General features: G+C 43.0%; 1 protein-coding gene across 1 annotated transcript; it reads right to left on the bottom strand.

The window, feature by feature from the left end:
• Window positions 1–207: 207 nt before the first annotated feature.
• On the bottom strand, window positions 208–13,899 carry LOC141546277 (uncharacterized). The gene is made up of 5 exons (XM_074273964.1): window positions 13,559–13,899; window positions 12,074–12,126; window positions 8,483–8,609; window positions 6,771–6,866; window positions 208–4,198 (listed from the first exon to the last, which is right to left on the bottom strand). The coding sequence occupies exons 2-5, from the start codon at window positions 12,104–12,106 to the stop codon at window positions 1,707–1,709; spliced, it is 2,748 nt and encodes a 915-aa protein (XP_074130065.1). The 5' UTR covers window positions 12,107–12,126; window positions 13,559–13,899; the 3' UTR covers window positions 208–1,706.
• Between the last annotated feature and the right edge of the window lie 1,006 nt (window positions 13,900–14,905).

Genomic DNA, 14,905 nt, shown 5'->3' with positions numbered 1-14,905 from the left:
AAGTTCTTCCATGAATTTAATAATGGGGGTTATGTATCCCATTAACTCTTTTTCCCATCCTTGGTGACTGGGGGGTAAAAGGCAAAATGTTGGGGCTGAGTGACTGACCAGGGTAAAAGCTCCTTTGGTAATGAAGCTCTTGTAAAATGGGCACATCTACTACTATGTATTTCTTTAAGAACTTTACTTAATTGAATGATCTTTCTCTTTTTTTTTCCCTAGTAAATTTATTTATTCTTAATATACATTGCTTTACGAATTTTCTGGGGAGAGAAAAATCAGAGCTAAAGTATAAAATCATTGACGAGATTAAAAAAAAATAGAAAAAAGTAGGGAATACAGCATATGTTGATTTACATTCAATTTCCATAGTAGTTCGCGTCGATGCAGATGGCGTTTTCTATGCAAAGTCTCTAGGGAATGCTTTGCATCCCTGAAACTCTGAGAAGGACCAAGGCTTTCCTAGTTGGTCATCATGCATTCTGACTGGTACTGGGTACAATGTACATCTGGTTCTGCTTGTTTGGATCAGGATCAGGTCATGTAACTCCAGGCCATTCCAAAACTTGCTCTTTCATCATTTTTACAGAACAATAATATTCCATTGCTTGTCTGGCCATTCTCCAATGGTCAGACACATATTTATTTTTCAATTCTTTACAACCACACAACATTTCCAACATTGATTGCTGCACTTTGGCTCATGTGAAATACTTTTTTTCTAAGAGGATTTTTGCTAGCCCAGACCCTGTGGCAGTATGAGGGGAACTCTGCCATTCAGTGGGAAAGTGTGCAGACCATCCCCAAGGCATATTTGGAAGCATGGGCAGCTGGCAATTGGATGAAGTCCCTCTGCTAGGTTTGAAAGGGAACAACTGGGAGAGGAAACTGGTCCCAAGCTGGCTTCAGAGGCTTGGATACATTGTGCTTGGGGCAGCTGGGACTCATGTCACAGGAGGTGACAGCAGCCCTTAGGAACCTCCCTCACCAGTGTTTTTGGGCTATTTCCTCCAACTTGTTAGATGTAAAAAGAATGCAAATACTACGTTGTGATCCACACTTAGTTCTCATAGTCCTCTCTCAGTGTAGATGGCTCTTTTCATCACAAGATCATTGGAACTGGCCTGAATTATGTCATTGTTCAAAAGAGATACATCCATCAGAATTGATCATTGCATAATTTTGCTGTTGTCATGTATGTTGGTCTCTGCATCAGTTCATGTTGGTCTCTCCAGGCATCTCTAGAATCATCCTGCTGCTCATTCCTTATGGAGGAATAATATTCCACAACATTCATGTGCTATGACTTATTCAATATTTCCTAGCTGCTGGGCATCCACTCAGTTTCCAGTTTCTTGCCACTTTATAGTGTATATGTATATACAGGGCCACAGAAACACATTTTCATATGTGGGTCCCTTTCCCTCCATTAGGATCTCTTTGTCAATTAAGCCCAGTAGAAACATTACTAGTTCAAAGGCTATGCACCTTTTAATTGCCCTTTGACCATAGTTCCATATTGCTGGACAGAATGGTTGGATCCCTTCACAATTCCACCAACAATACATTAGCTCCCAGGTTTCCCCCCAAAGCATTTCCACATTGGTTACATTGAGGTTTTGTCCAGTTTGGGTTCTTTGGTATCAAGTAAGAAATCCTCTATTTGCAAAAGTTTTCCAACACTGATTACAGTCATAAAGTTTCTCTTAAGTGTGGGTACGCTCATGGACAGTATGACTAGATTTATGTCTAAAAGCCTTTCCACAAAGGTTACATTCATAAGGCTTGTCTCCAGTGTGGATTTTCTGATGTACATTAAGAGCTCCCTTTTCTCTAAAAGCCTTTCCACACTGGTTACATTCATAAGGTTTCTCTCCAGTGTGGATTCTCTGATGTATAACAAGTTTTCCCTTTCGTCTAAAAGCCTTTCCACATTGGTTACATTCATAAGGTTTCTCTCCAGTGTGGATTCTCTGATGTATAACAAGTTTCCCCTTTTGTCTAAAAGCCTTTCCACATTGATTACATTCATAAGGTTTCTCACCAGTGTGGATTATCTGATGCACAGTAAGAGCTTTCTTGTCTCTAAAGGCCTTTCCACACTGGTTACATTCATAAGGTTTCTCACCAGTGTGGATTCTCTGATGCACAACAAGGCTGTCCTTTGTTCTAAAAGAGTTTCCACACTGGTTGCATTCATAAGGTTTCTCTCTAGTGTGGATTCTCTGATGTCCAATAAGACCACCCTTGCTTCTAAAACCCTTTCCACATTGGTTACAATCATAAGGTTTCTCTCCAATGTGGATTCTCTGATGTCTAATAAGTTCTCTCTTTTCTCTAAAAGCCTTTCCACACTGGTTACATTCATAAGGCTTCTCCCCAGTGTGGATTCTCTGATGTACAGTAAGAACACTCTTGTCTCCAAAAGCCTTTCCACATTGGTTACATACATAAGGTTTCTCACCAGTGTGGATTCTCTGATGTTTAATAAGATCTCCCTTTTGTCTAAAAGCCTTTCCACACTGGTTACATTCATAAGGTTGCTCTCCAGTGTGGATTCTCTGATGTGCAATAAAACCTCCCTTGCTTCTAAAGGCCTTTCCACACTTACAATCATAAGGCTTTTCTCCAGTGTGGATTCTCTGATGTACACTAAGAACTCCCTTTTGTCTAAAAGCCTTTCCACACTGGTTACATTTATAAGGTTTCTCACCAGTGTGGATTCTCTGATGTACAATAAGAGCTTCTTTTTGTCTAAAAGCCTTTCCACACTGGTTACATTCATAAGGCTTCTCTCCAGTGTGGATTCTCTGATGTACAGTAAGAACACTCTTGTCTCCAAAAGCCTTTCCACACTGGTTACATTCATAAGGTTTCTCACCAGTGTGGATTCTCTGATGTACAGTAAGAACACTCTTGTCTCCAAAAGCCTTTCCACACTGGTTACATTCATAAGGTTGCTCTCCAGTGTGGATTCTCTGATGTGCAATAAAACCTCCCTTGCTTCTAAAGGCTTTTCCACACTTACAATCATAAGGCTTCTCTCCAGTGTGGATGCTCTGATGTCTAGTAAGAATTCCCTTGTCTCTAAAAGCCTTTCCACACTGTTTACATTCATAAGCTTTCTCTCCAGTATGGATTCTTTGATGTATAGTAAGATTTACCTTGCCTCCAAATGACTTTCCACATTGGTTACATTTATAAGGTTTCTCTCCACTATGGATTCTCTGATGATTAGTAAGAGTTTTCTTGTCTCCAAAAGCCATTCCACACTGGTTACATTTATAAGGCTTCTCACCAATGTGGATTCTCTGATGCACAATAAGGCTGTCCTTCGTTCTAAAAGCATTTCCACACTGGTTACATTCATAAGGTTTCTCTCCAGTATGAATTCTGTGATGTTCAGTAAGATGTGAGTTTCTTGTGAAAGCCTTTCCACACTGGTTACATTCATAAGGTTTCTCTCCAGTGTGGATTATCTGATGTCTAGTAAGAACTCCCTTGTCTCTAAAAGCCTTTCCACATTGGTTACATTCATAAGGTTTCACACCATTGTGGATTTTCTGATGTCTAGTAAGAACTCCCTTGTCTCTAAAAGCCTTTCCACACTGGTTACATTCATAAGGTTTCTCACCAGTGTGGATTCTCTGATGTATAACAAGTTGTCCCTTCCTTCTATAAGCCTTTCCACACTGGTTACATTCATAAGGCTTCTCTCCAGTGTGGGTTCTCTGATGTAAATTAAGAAATCCTCTATTTGTGAAAGTCTTTCCACATTGGTTACATTCATAAGGTTTCTCACCATTGTGGATTCTCTGATGTACAGTAAGAGCTTCTTTTTGTCTAATAGCCTTTCCACACTGGTTACATTTATAAGGCTTCTCTCCAGTGTGGGTTCTCGGATGCAAACTAAGAAATACTCTATTTTTGAAATCCTTTCCACCCTGGTTACAATAATTAGTTTTCTCTCCTGTGTGGATTCTCGATTGTTCAATAAGATTTTCCTTTTTTATAAAATCTTTTCCACATTCAGTACATTCACAACGTCTCTCTCTAAGCTGGATTCTCTCATGTGTTGCACAGCTTTCTCTCCAGGTCAAGTTAGGGGATCCATCACCCATGAATCGTTGCTTGGGAGTTTCTACCACAGAATGGCTTAGCTCTGCAGGAGTTTCTTTCATTTCAAGTCTAATCTCTCCTTTCAAAACAAAAGAAAAAGAGCAAATAATAAAAGAAACATAGTCATGATCCTGACACATAAACACACACACATGCACACACACACACATACTCATATATATTTATATAGCCTTTCCTCCATCAGCAGAAGAAAAACTCAGTTATTTTGTCTTTTCCTAGGCAAAGAAAAAATCTAAAATGTGCAGAACCAATCATTTTGAGTCCTATTAATTCTCATCCCAAACTTGATCTAATTTCTAAGGAGTTTCATGGACTGAACTATAACCTGTGACAATACAAAGAGTGCCTTCATTCTCCTTAGGCGAACAACTCAAGTCACCAGCTCACAATATCCCAGCTGCTGAGACTAGAATTTACACCCTATGAATGGACATGCTCTGCTTAAATTATGTGACAATTATCTTCACTCTCAATTTTCCCCTTTCCCTTTCATTAACTGCACTTTTTTTCTTTTTCATAGACATGACTTCTGGTGAATATATAGGAAATACTCAAATTGTTTCATGATCTCTCCTGCTTGTAAGCATAACAAATTTCCATGCTGTTCTCTTTCAATTCTATTTTTTTTTCTATTACATAATCTGAGGTCATATTCAGCAGGCTAACACACTTGTTTTTTTGTATTTACCTGAGGTAGAAGTGATTTTATTCTAAACCATTATTTTTTTCAGATAGCTATGACATTTCTTTTTTAAAAATTATCATTAAGAGCCCCTTGCATATTCTGACAAGCACAAGTTTTTTAAAAATGCATGACATTATCCACATCTGAAAATGTCTTAAACAGGAAATTGAGTTCATCATCCTGAGATATGTAAGGGTAGTGCAAGCTATACTAATGCAATCCTTCCCTTTTAAAAATTCACCAAGCCTTTGAATGACTGAGATAAAGATCCAAAGGATCTTAACCTAAAATGTCTTAGTGGCACCTTAAGTGGTGAATAAATGTCTGATTTAATTATAGAAATAGCTGTGCACGGGACCACAGATATGTGCATATTTCCATGTTTACAAGTCTTTCTGCAGTGCTTTCAGTCTATCATGATCATCAGTAAGGTGCTGTGGAGAACTGTGAACTAAGTCCATCAACTCTGGCTGCTTCTAAGTGAAACAGATACTTCTACTTTCTCAAACAGACATCAGATTGTTCGTAGCATTCAAGGAAGATTGGACACTCATGTACAAATGGCCACAGGCCTGCAAAGACCCTCAGACAGCAGGGGCTGTCTCTCCCTGGACTAGAGTAGTTCTCTCCCTTCTGGGTTACCTAGAAACACATCTCATCCAATCTCTAATCACCTGAGTAAGATGTGACCTGGGTCTGCATTGTTGCAGCAGTGCTGGTAGGCTACTTGAAAACCATGGTCAGGAGGCAGGGACAGGAGAGGCCATCATGAAATCATCATGAAAGGCTACAAACTTTCTACCAAAACAGACCTTAAAGTGCCGCTCATTGACTTGTGTAAGATTGTTTACTAATTTGAATGTTTCCTCTGATTATGTTACACTTCTTCTCTCTGGCAGATTCACAAAGGAATTGTTTAGCTACATGGGTTGAAGCAATATATATAAGTGACCCTTGAGTCATTTAGGACATTTGTCATGAACCAAGAGAAATATAAATCATTATTAACAGTAATTAGCAGTAAGTTTTGACTGCTATGGTTTAAAAAATTAATTTCCATGTCTCCACAGGAACTTGTCCCTATTCTGTTTTGTGCCTCATGCATGTATGACCACGTTCGTTGTAACTGTTTCAAAATCAGAATACAATACAGTGGATAGAATGTGTCTTGAATCAGGAAGCCCAGTGTTTTAATCCCATCTGAGAACCTTGCAAGTCAAGTTATAGGACTTCTGTTAGATTCAGTTTCTTTATCTGTAAAATGGACATAATAATAGCACTTAACTCCTTGGGTTTTCATGAGGAAGAAATAAGACAGTGCAGAGCATGGCACACAGGGCTGTATTAATGCTGGCTATCTTATTTCACTTTGGCTCTTTCCTCGCCAGTTCTGCTCTCCTTAAACTATCATGATCCTCACCAGTTAATGATGCATTGGAGCACTAAATTATTCAGTGTATCTGGTGCACAATGGGTCTCTCCACAGTCGCTAGTGTATTATCTGCCCCACCACTCTGTGACCTCCATGAGATCAGGGGATGTCCCTCACATCCCTTTGTGTTCCTGGTGTTTAGGCAAGGGCTGCCATGTAGAAGGCCCTTAATTGTTTACTGACTAGAAGAAGTTCTAAGAAATGGCTCATGTCCCAAACCTAATCCCTTTGGGCACTTTCAGGAGAGCTCCATTGCCCCAAATCCCAAGCAGTGACTTATAGGATCACAGGTGAGCAATGGAAGGGACCTACAAGGGCATGGAGTGGGACTCACTTATTTTATAGAGCTGCCAGCCAGATTCACTGACAAGCCCCGGACACTGCTGCCAAGAAGTATTCAATAAAGAATTCCAAATCTGGCCTTTCTGTCCCAAAATCAGCATTTACTTCAGGGTAATTCCCAAAAGCCTCTTCTGACTACAGATCTCATACCCCTGCTTTCTTTTCACTCACGTGGAGAGCATCTCCTCAGGCCTTCTTGGTCCAGCATCGACAGTGCTGCCCTTTGCTCAAAATAAGAGATCGCCTCTTCTCTGGGAGCAGGAAGCCCTGGGCAGGGAAATCAGTAAGAGAAGAAGATGGAGAGCAGTTGGTCACTTAGTTCTCCTTAGAGAAAGGATGAGGATGCAGAGCTGAAATTCAGCCCCTGATGTTCAGACATTTCAGCCAATATTTCCTCACTGGGATTGTAAACCAACTCACCTAAAGCAGGATGGGCCCAATATTTGTACAGCTTCCTCTGAGACAGAGCCAAAGACCCTTCCTCCCACCTCCTATCCTGTGAGGCTGCCTTCTGGCAGAAACTTCTGATCCCAAACCTGGGCAAAAAAGAGTTTCTGGGCTGCAACAGCCTCAGGCCTGATCAAGGGGGACATTAATCTGACACGCATTTTTACAGAAGGAAAGACTCATTCCATAGTTTTCATTATCCAGAAGTTAAGGGAGCTGGTTATGGAATAGAGAGCTCTGGGCATAAAGTCAGGTGGACCCGAGTCTGCATTAAGCATTGGACAGCCACTGTGTACATCTGGGAACATCAATTCAGCTATGTTTCTTTTCTTCAGTTTCCCTCAAATCTCAAATGGAGAGAACAATATCACCCGACTTGGAAAGTTAAGGTGATGATATACTGCTACAATATTTCATTTTATTCTTCATTTATAAACAAACATTTCAGTATCATAGTACAATAAAAAGAAGATTGCACAAGAAAATGTAAATCAACAGTGCACAACTTGCTATTCCTTTTGAATAGACAAGAATATTATCAAGTGAATATTTTCCCTCACTTCACTTGCCCCTACCCTGGGGATGCCTGTTACTACAAAGAAACACACACACACACACACACACACACACACACACACACACACACACACACACTCCACAATAAATGTACAGGAATGTAAATATTTTTCTACACATAGATATATAAAATTAGGTTATCAGTATTTCTATTTATGAGTTTTTCTCTCTGGATGCAAACAGCATTTTTCTTGATTCGTCCTCTGTTATGGATTTTGGTCCTTAGAATCATCAAAATAAATTATTTGCTGGAAGTTGTTCTTAAACAGAATTGTTACCGTATTGTACAGAAAGCATATGGTACATCCCCTGGCAAACAGCAGGTAGAAATATGTCCTTATTCCCTTCCATTCCTTTCCCACCCCTTGTGCTGGAATATGGAGGCAATCCAAAGGCAGATTAAGGAGAACCTTCCCATACGAGAGACAATCAGGTGCTTTGGCTACAAACTGACTCTTGCTTAAAAAAAACAATATTCCAAACATTAGACCCATCTGAAAAAAGAAGGAATTGAAAGGAAAAGTTGCCTGAGCAGTTTTCAGAACTTTGGAGGACAAAATTTGTGTCCAGATAGAGGCTAACCTCTAAGAGTAGTTGCATGTTTGAGATACTTCCCCTGATTTAATCTTTGACATGGGAATGGGTAAGAGAGAACTTCAGGATCAACAAAGGGCATCCCCAGGTCCTGTCACACAAGGCAAAGACCAAGCCTTTCCCTTTTGTTCCTCCCCACCAAAGCCTGCACACTGGGCAATGAGTAGATTGTAGATTATATTGTAGATTTGCAGTAGATTTATATTAATATAAGTAGATGTATATTAAATTGATTGTATATTTGCAATTATCAGAAGTGCTCTTACCCAAGGAGAGCAGATTCCGGGCATTCTCCACCATGACCTCCTTGAACAGCTCCTTTTGAGAGGGATCCAAGAGTTCCCACTCCTCATGTGTGAAGTCCACAGCTAGGTCCTTGAATGTCACAACCTCCTGCAGCATCAAAAGTCAGAAGATGTGGAGCTCAAAGACCCTTTAGAAGTTGAGTCCAATCCCTTCCAATTTAGGGGAGGAAACATAAAAACAGAGAAGCAATTTGCCCAAAAGTCATAGGCTTTCTGAGAGTCAGAGTTAACTCTTGACTATAGTCATTAAGAGACTAATTGAATTTAGGACCTTTTGAAATAAAGCTGAGAAGTGACTTATTATGGAACACATAAGAAATGGCACCCTAGGGCCATAGGGCATATTCCCTTAAGGAATTCTTCCACATTGTTTTCCTTGGCAACCCTATTGCTCTTCCAGCACCACTTCCAATTTCCCACTCCTTGTGCCTATTTTAGCTCTTCCTTTTATCTATAACCTCTTCTCCTATATAAACCACTTTTGGACAAAGAGAATGGAAACAGTGAATTTTACACAATTTATGTCAAGCTAGGAACTGCTTCCCTGACCTCATCCTGGTCTATAAGTAAGGCACATTCCACAGTTTATTTCCTTTATTCTATTATTTCACTTCTGGACAACAATGTTCTGAAAAGAAGCCATCTCTAAGGTTGGTCCACAAGCAGTGGCAGAAAGCTCCTATAGCACAGCCTCAGAATGGGAACCCTGGAGCATTTAACTGCATGAAGTGTCAAGGAAAAAAGACCCTGTGAGAAGAGGTGCTATGTGACAGAGAATGAGAATCTAGGGAAAATAGCAAAGGAAGGTGGACAATGAGGAGAGGGAGAGAAATCCTTGTTAGAAAGGGGAAGAAAAATGGATGAAATTAGAAAACTACTGAACAGGACTGTTTGAAGGGCAAGAGAGGGAGGGACATCTACAAGAGGACTAAGATGAAAATAGGATGAAGAAATACAAAATAATAAATTAGAATGGATGAACAAATGTCTAGAGAAACTCAAAGCAAAGAACTTATGGCATCTTCTAAATGGGACAACAGAGAAATATGCATATTTCTTTTCGACACATGGTACTTTTATGAAAATTAACCACTGGGATATAGAGATCTTCCACACAGATGAAAAAATTCAGAAATAACCAATATATTCTTTTATTTCCTAAAGTAATAAGAATGAAAATTGGTTCAAAGATGACCAACAAAATATACAAACCTAAAAGGAGATTTACTTATGATATATTACATAATGACTGAGTCAGAGGACAAATCTTAGAAATGATTACTTTGTAAGGGAAAGTAAAAATGATTAATGAAACAATATCCCAAAATTTCTGGGGTTCGGCTGAAGCACACCTTGGGAGTGGGGGTGGGGAAATAGACTTACCTTCACACAGTAAGTATATAGAAAAATAGATGTTTAACTTAATATGCATTAAAAAACTAGAAAAAAATAACTGAAAAACTGAAAATAAGTACAAAAAATGAGATATTAAAATTAGTGGGGAGATAAATGAATTGCTAAATTGGATATAAAAAATGACAAATAAAAACAAAAATGACTTCTTTGAAATGATTCATAAAGTGAAGAAAACTCTTAGCTAATATGATCAAAAGGAAGAGTGCATATAATATAGTCACTGAAATAGCAAATGGCAAAGGTAAAATGGCTCCTTTGATACCCCTGCTAGCCACTCCCCTGACTAGCCTGTATAATGTCATGTGAACAGAGCTCCTGATGGCCAAGAGAAAAATTCTCAGATTTCTTTCTGCATCTATCTCAAACAACACCAGCTTCCTCAAACAGATGTCCGAAGGAAAATTCCCAGGAAACCGTCACCAAAAGGCAGAGCTGCCAAGTCAGTGAGAAAAAGCCTGCAAGCCTCCAGAATGAAAGTGCAGTACAAGTCCGTACCAAGGAGCCACCATTAGGACCAGACACAATTTGGCAGCAACTTTCATTAAGGAGCAGAGAACTTGGAACAGGATATGACAGAAGGCAAAGGACCTGACCCTATGGCCAAGAGCAAATTATAAAGCAAAAACAAATGGAATGCTTTCAAGGGAAAAGCACCTTTAATGAAAGTCCTTCCAAGCATTCCCAAGGAAAAGACCACAAATGTAGAAAATTTACAAAGTTGAGACCCTTGAGGAGAAATACAAAATATAATCCAGAATGAACTAGCCTCAGGGACTCAAAATAAAAGAAACAAGTAGTTATATACAATCATAGTGAGTTAACTCATGTTCCCTCTAATTCCTATTTGGGCTCACAGAGGGAATCAGAGTAAAGGTGGAAGGGGTTCTGTTTTGTCTGAATGACCTTAAGGAGAGGCTAGAAAGAGGGGAATAAGATGGAGAGAAAGGAGGGCCAGGAAATGTTGTCTCTGGCAGGGAGGGTCCTCCACTAGAGACATCTCTACAAACAAAGGCTTGGGGACATCTGAGCCTCAGGCATCTGGTCAAAGGAAGGAAGAATGCCCAGGACACAGGCAGATGAAGGGAGAAATGTAGTTTACTTCCCAGGGAATGGACGCTAGTCAGTTCTATCCATCATACTCTTCAAGGTCCACCCAGGGCCTGCTGCAGCCTAGAGGAATCATAATATCCAAGAACCTGGAGTTCCAGGATACCCTAATGTGACTCTTTTAATCCTTCCTTTCCTCCCAATTGCTCTCACAGAGCGCCTGACACTCTGCATAGGGGAGCCTAAGTTAAATAAGCAAAAAAAAAAAAAAAAAAAGTTGGTAGAGTACCTTGGTGCCTAGGAATGGCGGAGGTGAGGATAAGAATCCCAGCAGCTTCATTTAGAGATTGGTCCCTGTGCCAGGGCGGGTCTTAGAAGCTCCAGAGCAGCAGAATGGCCCAGAGGGGTATTAAAACTGCTGCCCTTGGACCCAAGGCCTTTCTCAGTGCTTACTGCTGGAGCCAAGGAATGGTCACGGGGAGACTTTTGGGGATTCCTGGGAAGGCTTGGAGGAGCTGAGGCAGGATAGGAGCATCTCAGGGAGACAGTTTCTGCTCTCATGACCAAGACAAGAACTGGGGAAGCTTTCCAGGATTGGCTCCCAGCCTGACTAGGACAAACTCTGGGTGAAAGTTTTCTAGGAGCTTCAAAGAAACTTGGCACAGGAAACCAGGAGGAGGGGAGAAGAGTCTTTGGGTGCTGAGGAGGACTGGGCAGGCCTAACCAGAGCAGACCCGCTCCTTCTGTAATGGAGATTCATGATGATGTGGTTGGCTGGTCAGTCCCTTTGTAATGAGGAGGAACATAGAAGCAAATGGTGAAGTGGGAGAGGTGTTTATGTGTGTGTGTGTGTGTGTGTGTGTGTGTGTGTGTGTGTGTGTGTGTGAGTCTGTCTGTCTATCTCAGGTCCCAAGATGCCAAGGGTCCAAGGATGCAGTTGGGCAGGGCAGTGTTACTACTGGGTTCCCCTGTTTTTGTACAGAAATGACCCATACATCAGGCCCTGACAGCTCCACAGCCCGTCCTCCATGCCAAGGGAAATGGCTGTGAGTGCTGCTATTGGTCAGGTCTGGGATGGACTGTACTCACCTGAGGAGGAGGTCCGAGGCTCCCAGGGCCCATTCCCTCTGGCTCCAGGCTCCCTGTGGAGGTAGCAAACACCCACAGTGACTCTTTTTTTTCTCAAGTTCCTCCCTTTGGTGCCTGGTCTTTCTCTCAGAGTCCTGCTGCTCCCACCCTGGAGGGCCCAGAAAAGTGACAACAGCCAAAGATCTTCCTAACAAAGGTCACAGCTAACGATGGGGAGGCTTTAATTTTAAGTCTCTCTGAAAACCCCGAGAAAGCCAGGAACTCCAGGGGAGTCCCTCCCTTCTTTCCCTCTGCATGGAAATGCCCAGCTTCCCCCATCCCCGTACCAGGCTTTGCCTTTGATTTCATGGCCTGGGAGAATGGGGTTTGGGGCCCTGACAGTAAAACTGTTCTAATTTCACCCCACTTTTGCTGCCTGCTTTTGACCCAAATCCTGGGCCAGGACTAGGTCACCAGGAGAAGCTGGGGAGGGAGAAGCATCCCGAGGACTTCCCCTCTTTTTCTCAGCAGAAGGCAAGGCTACAGGGATTCCTGTCTGAGTGTGAGGTCCTCCAGGAGTTACAAAGGCCCTGGCCCTGCCCCTGGGGGAGAGTCTGCACCCTTCAGAACAAGGTAGAGAGAGTCAGGATTGGAAAGGGAGGCGGTCTCAAGAAGACTGCTCCCCTTCTTTTACCCCTCTTCTCCCTCAGAGGTACAAGGGGCTTTGGGATCCCAGATGAGAGGAGACCAGTCAGCCTCCATGGCTCCTGAGTCAGAGCTCTCCCCTTCCCACCTGGTCCTCTGCCTCCCTGCCTCTCCTCCACCCAACTAACACACACATGATCATTCTGGACAGCAGACTGCTTGGGGGTAGGAGGGAGCAAAAGTGGGGAGGTGGAGGTTGGGGAAAGCTCTGGAATAGAACCCCAGGAAATGACCAGGGAAAGCCTGAGTCTGAGAGACAAAATCCAGTCTGGCATTCAACTCTGAGGGCTGGGAGAGAAGAGGGGCCAGGAAAGCAGGAGGTCTGGGGATCAGGACAGACCAATGGAAGTCCTGGAAGTCGGGTCCAGTGGGGGGAGAAGTGTTGGACAGCTGAGGCTGGGAAAGCAGGAGAACTGTGCCCTGAGGTCTGCCTGGGAGATGGGGAGGAATGCTGGGACTTCTGGTAGAGCTCAGGCTTGGAGTCTGACAGCAGGACAGCTGAATCTCTAACCAAGAGATGGGATGGGGAGCCGGGACAACTGGGTGCTGATCAGAAGGCTGAAATCATGGACAGAGACTGAAGTCTGGGAGAGTGTGTCCCAGTGGGAATCTGGGCAAGTCTGGGGAGTGATTGGGAGTCTGGGAAAGGTTAAGGGGTGGGGGTCATGCAGGGGGCAGCCTGGGTAGAAGTGTGCTCCTGGGAGACTTGTTGGTCATGTACCCCAAGGTCAGAAGAGGAGACTCAAAGGGCAGGGCAGCCAGTGGGAGCCGGAAATGTGGGGCATGCGGGCTCCGACCTACCTGGGAGCTGCAAGCACAGGCTTCGGTGCAGGAATACCGAGAGAGCTCAGGTACAAGGGGCAAAAGCGGGAGAGAGCTGAGCTCCCCGGGGAAAAGGGGGAGAGATCAGGACCCACAAGCGGGAAAAGGAGAGAGATCTGAGTTGGGGAGAAGGGGAAGGGTAGGGATCTGAGCTCCCAGAGAAAACCAGGGAGATACCCGAGAAGCTCCTAGAGAAAAACCGGTGACAGAGGAAAGCTCCCAGACCAGGTGGAGCAGTTTCCATGGCAGGGAAGGCAAAAGGGGAGAGAGGCAGAATGATCCTAACTCTGACTTCCTGTTTTGGGACAACCCAGTCTGGGAGGATCTTCCTGGTCCCAAGAGCCCCTCCCCATCCTTCCCCCAGGATGCTTGAGCCTTTTCCTCCAATCACACCCAGGGCCTGGACTTCAGGGCTCTCAAAACCTCTCCCACCTTAGTCCTGCCCCCCCTATGAAAATATCTCCTGCAGTAAACTCCTCCCAGACTCCCCGCCCCGCCCCCAGCCTCTCTGAGAGCTACTCCTCCCACACTCATTCCCCACCCCCCATCCTGCTGCCCTGCAGAAAGTGCTCCCCTCACTAACCCACAGTAAGGGAGCCCCTACTCCGAACCACGGGAAGCAGACGGCCTTTGGGAACTCGGGGTGCTGCACAGCATTCATAACTGCACATCCAGGCTGGACTGTATTAACTCTCCCTTTGTCTTTGGGATCTTTGACCCTCTATAAGCAGACCAGACCCTAAGGCGCAATACTTTTTTTTAATCAATTATAGTTTTTATTTACCAGATACAAGCCTGGCTAATTTCTTTCTTGCCATTTTCTTCCCGTTCTGCCAGAGTAAATGCTAGTCCGCCTGCAGGATCCAGAAGTGTTAGGGTTACAAGGTGAGAACTCAGGTTGTCTAAACAATTCTCTGGCTCAGAATTCACATTTTTGGTTCAGGCCTTTGAAGGGAGTTTACACCTTTGGACTTCTGGGGGAGAGTTTACATGTTTAAACGAGTTTGCACCTTTAGAGGGAGCAAGTTCTTTGGTTGAAGTATTTCTCACAAGCCCTGTTGAGTTCTCACATGCCCATTCTCTGGGAGGATAAAAGAGGCAACATTGAGAAGAGAAGAGAAGAGTCTGACTGGGAGTTTAGATGGTAGTCTGGAAGGAGAGAGTCTGGCTGGAGGCTCCAGAAGCTTCCCAAGAAACATCCTCCAGAGGAAAAGATTTTATAGAAAGGAGATCTCCTCCCAGAGAAGGATTATAATTGAAGAAACAACAGGACCTTTACACAACTAACACTATATAGTAAGATAAGGTCGAAATGGGTTTATAATT

The sequence above is a fragment of the Sminthopsis crassicaudata genome, chromosome 6 (genome assembly GCF_048593235.1).
Source record: "Sminthopsis crassicaudata isolate SCR6 chromosome 6, ASM4859323v1, whole genome shotgun sequence".
Lineage (NCBI taxonomy): Eukaryota > Metazoa > Chordata > Mammalia > Dasyuromorphia > Dasyuridae > Sminthopsis > Sminthopsis crassicaudata.
This window is presented reverse-complemented; position numbering and strand designations above follow the sequence as displayed.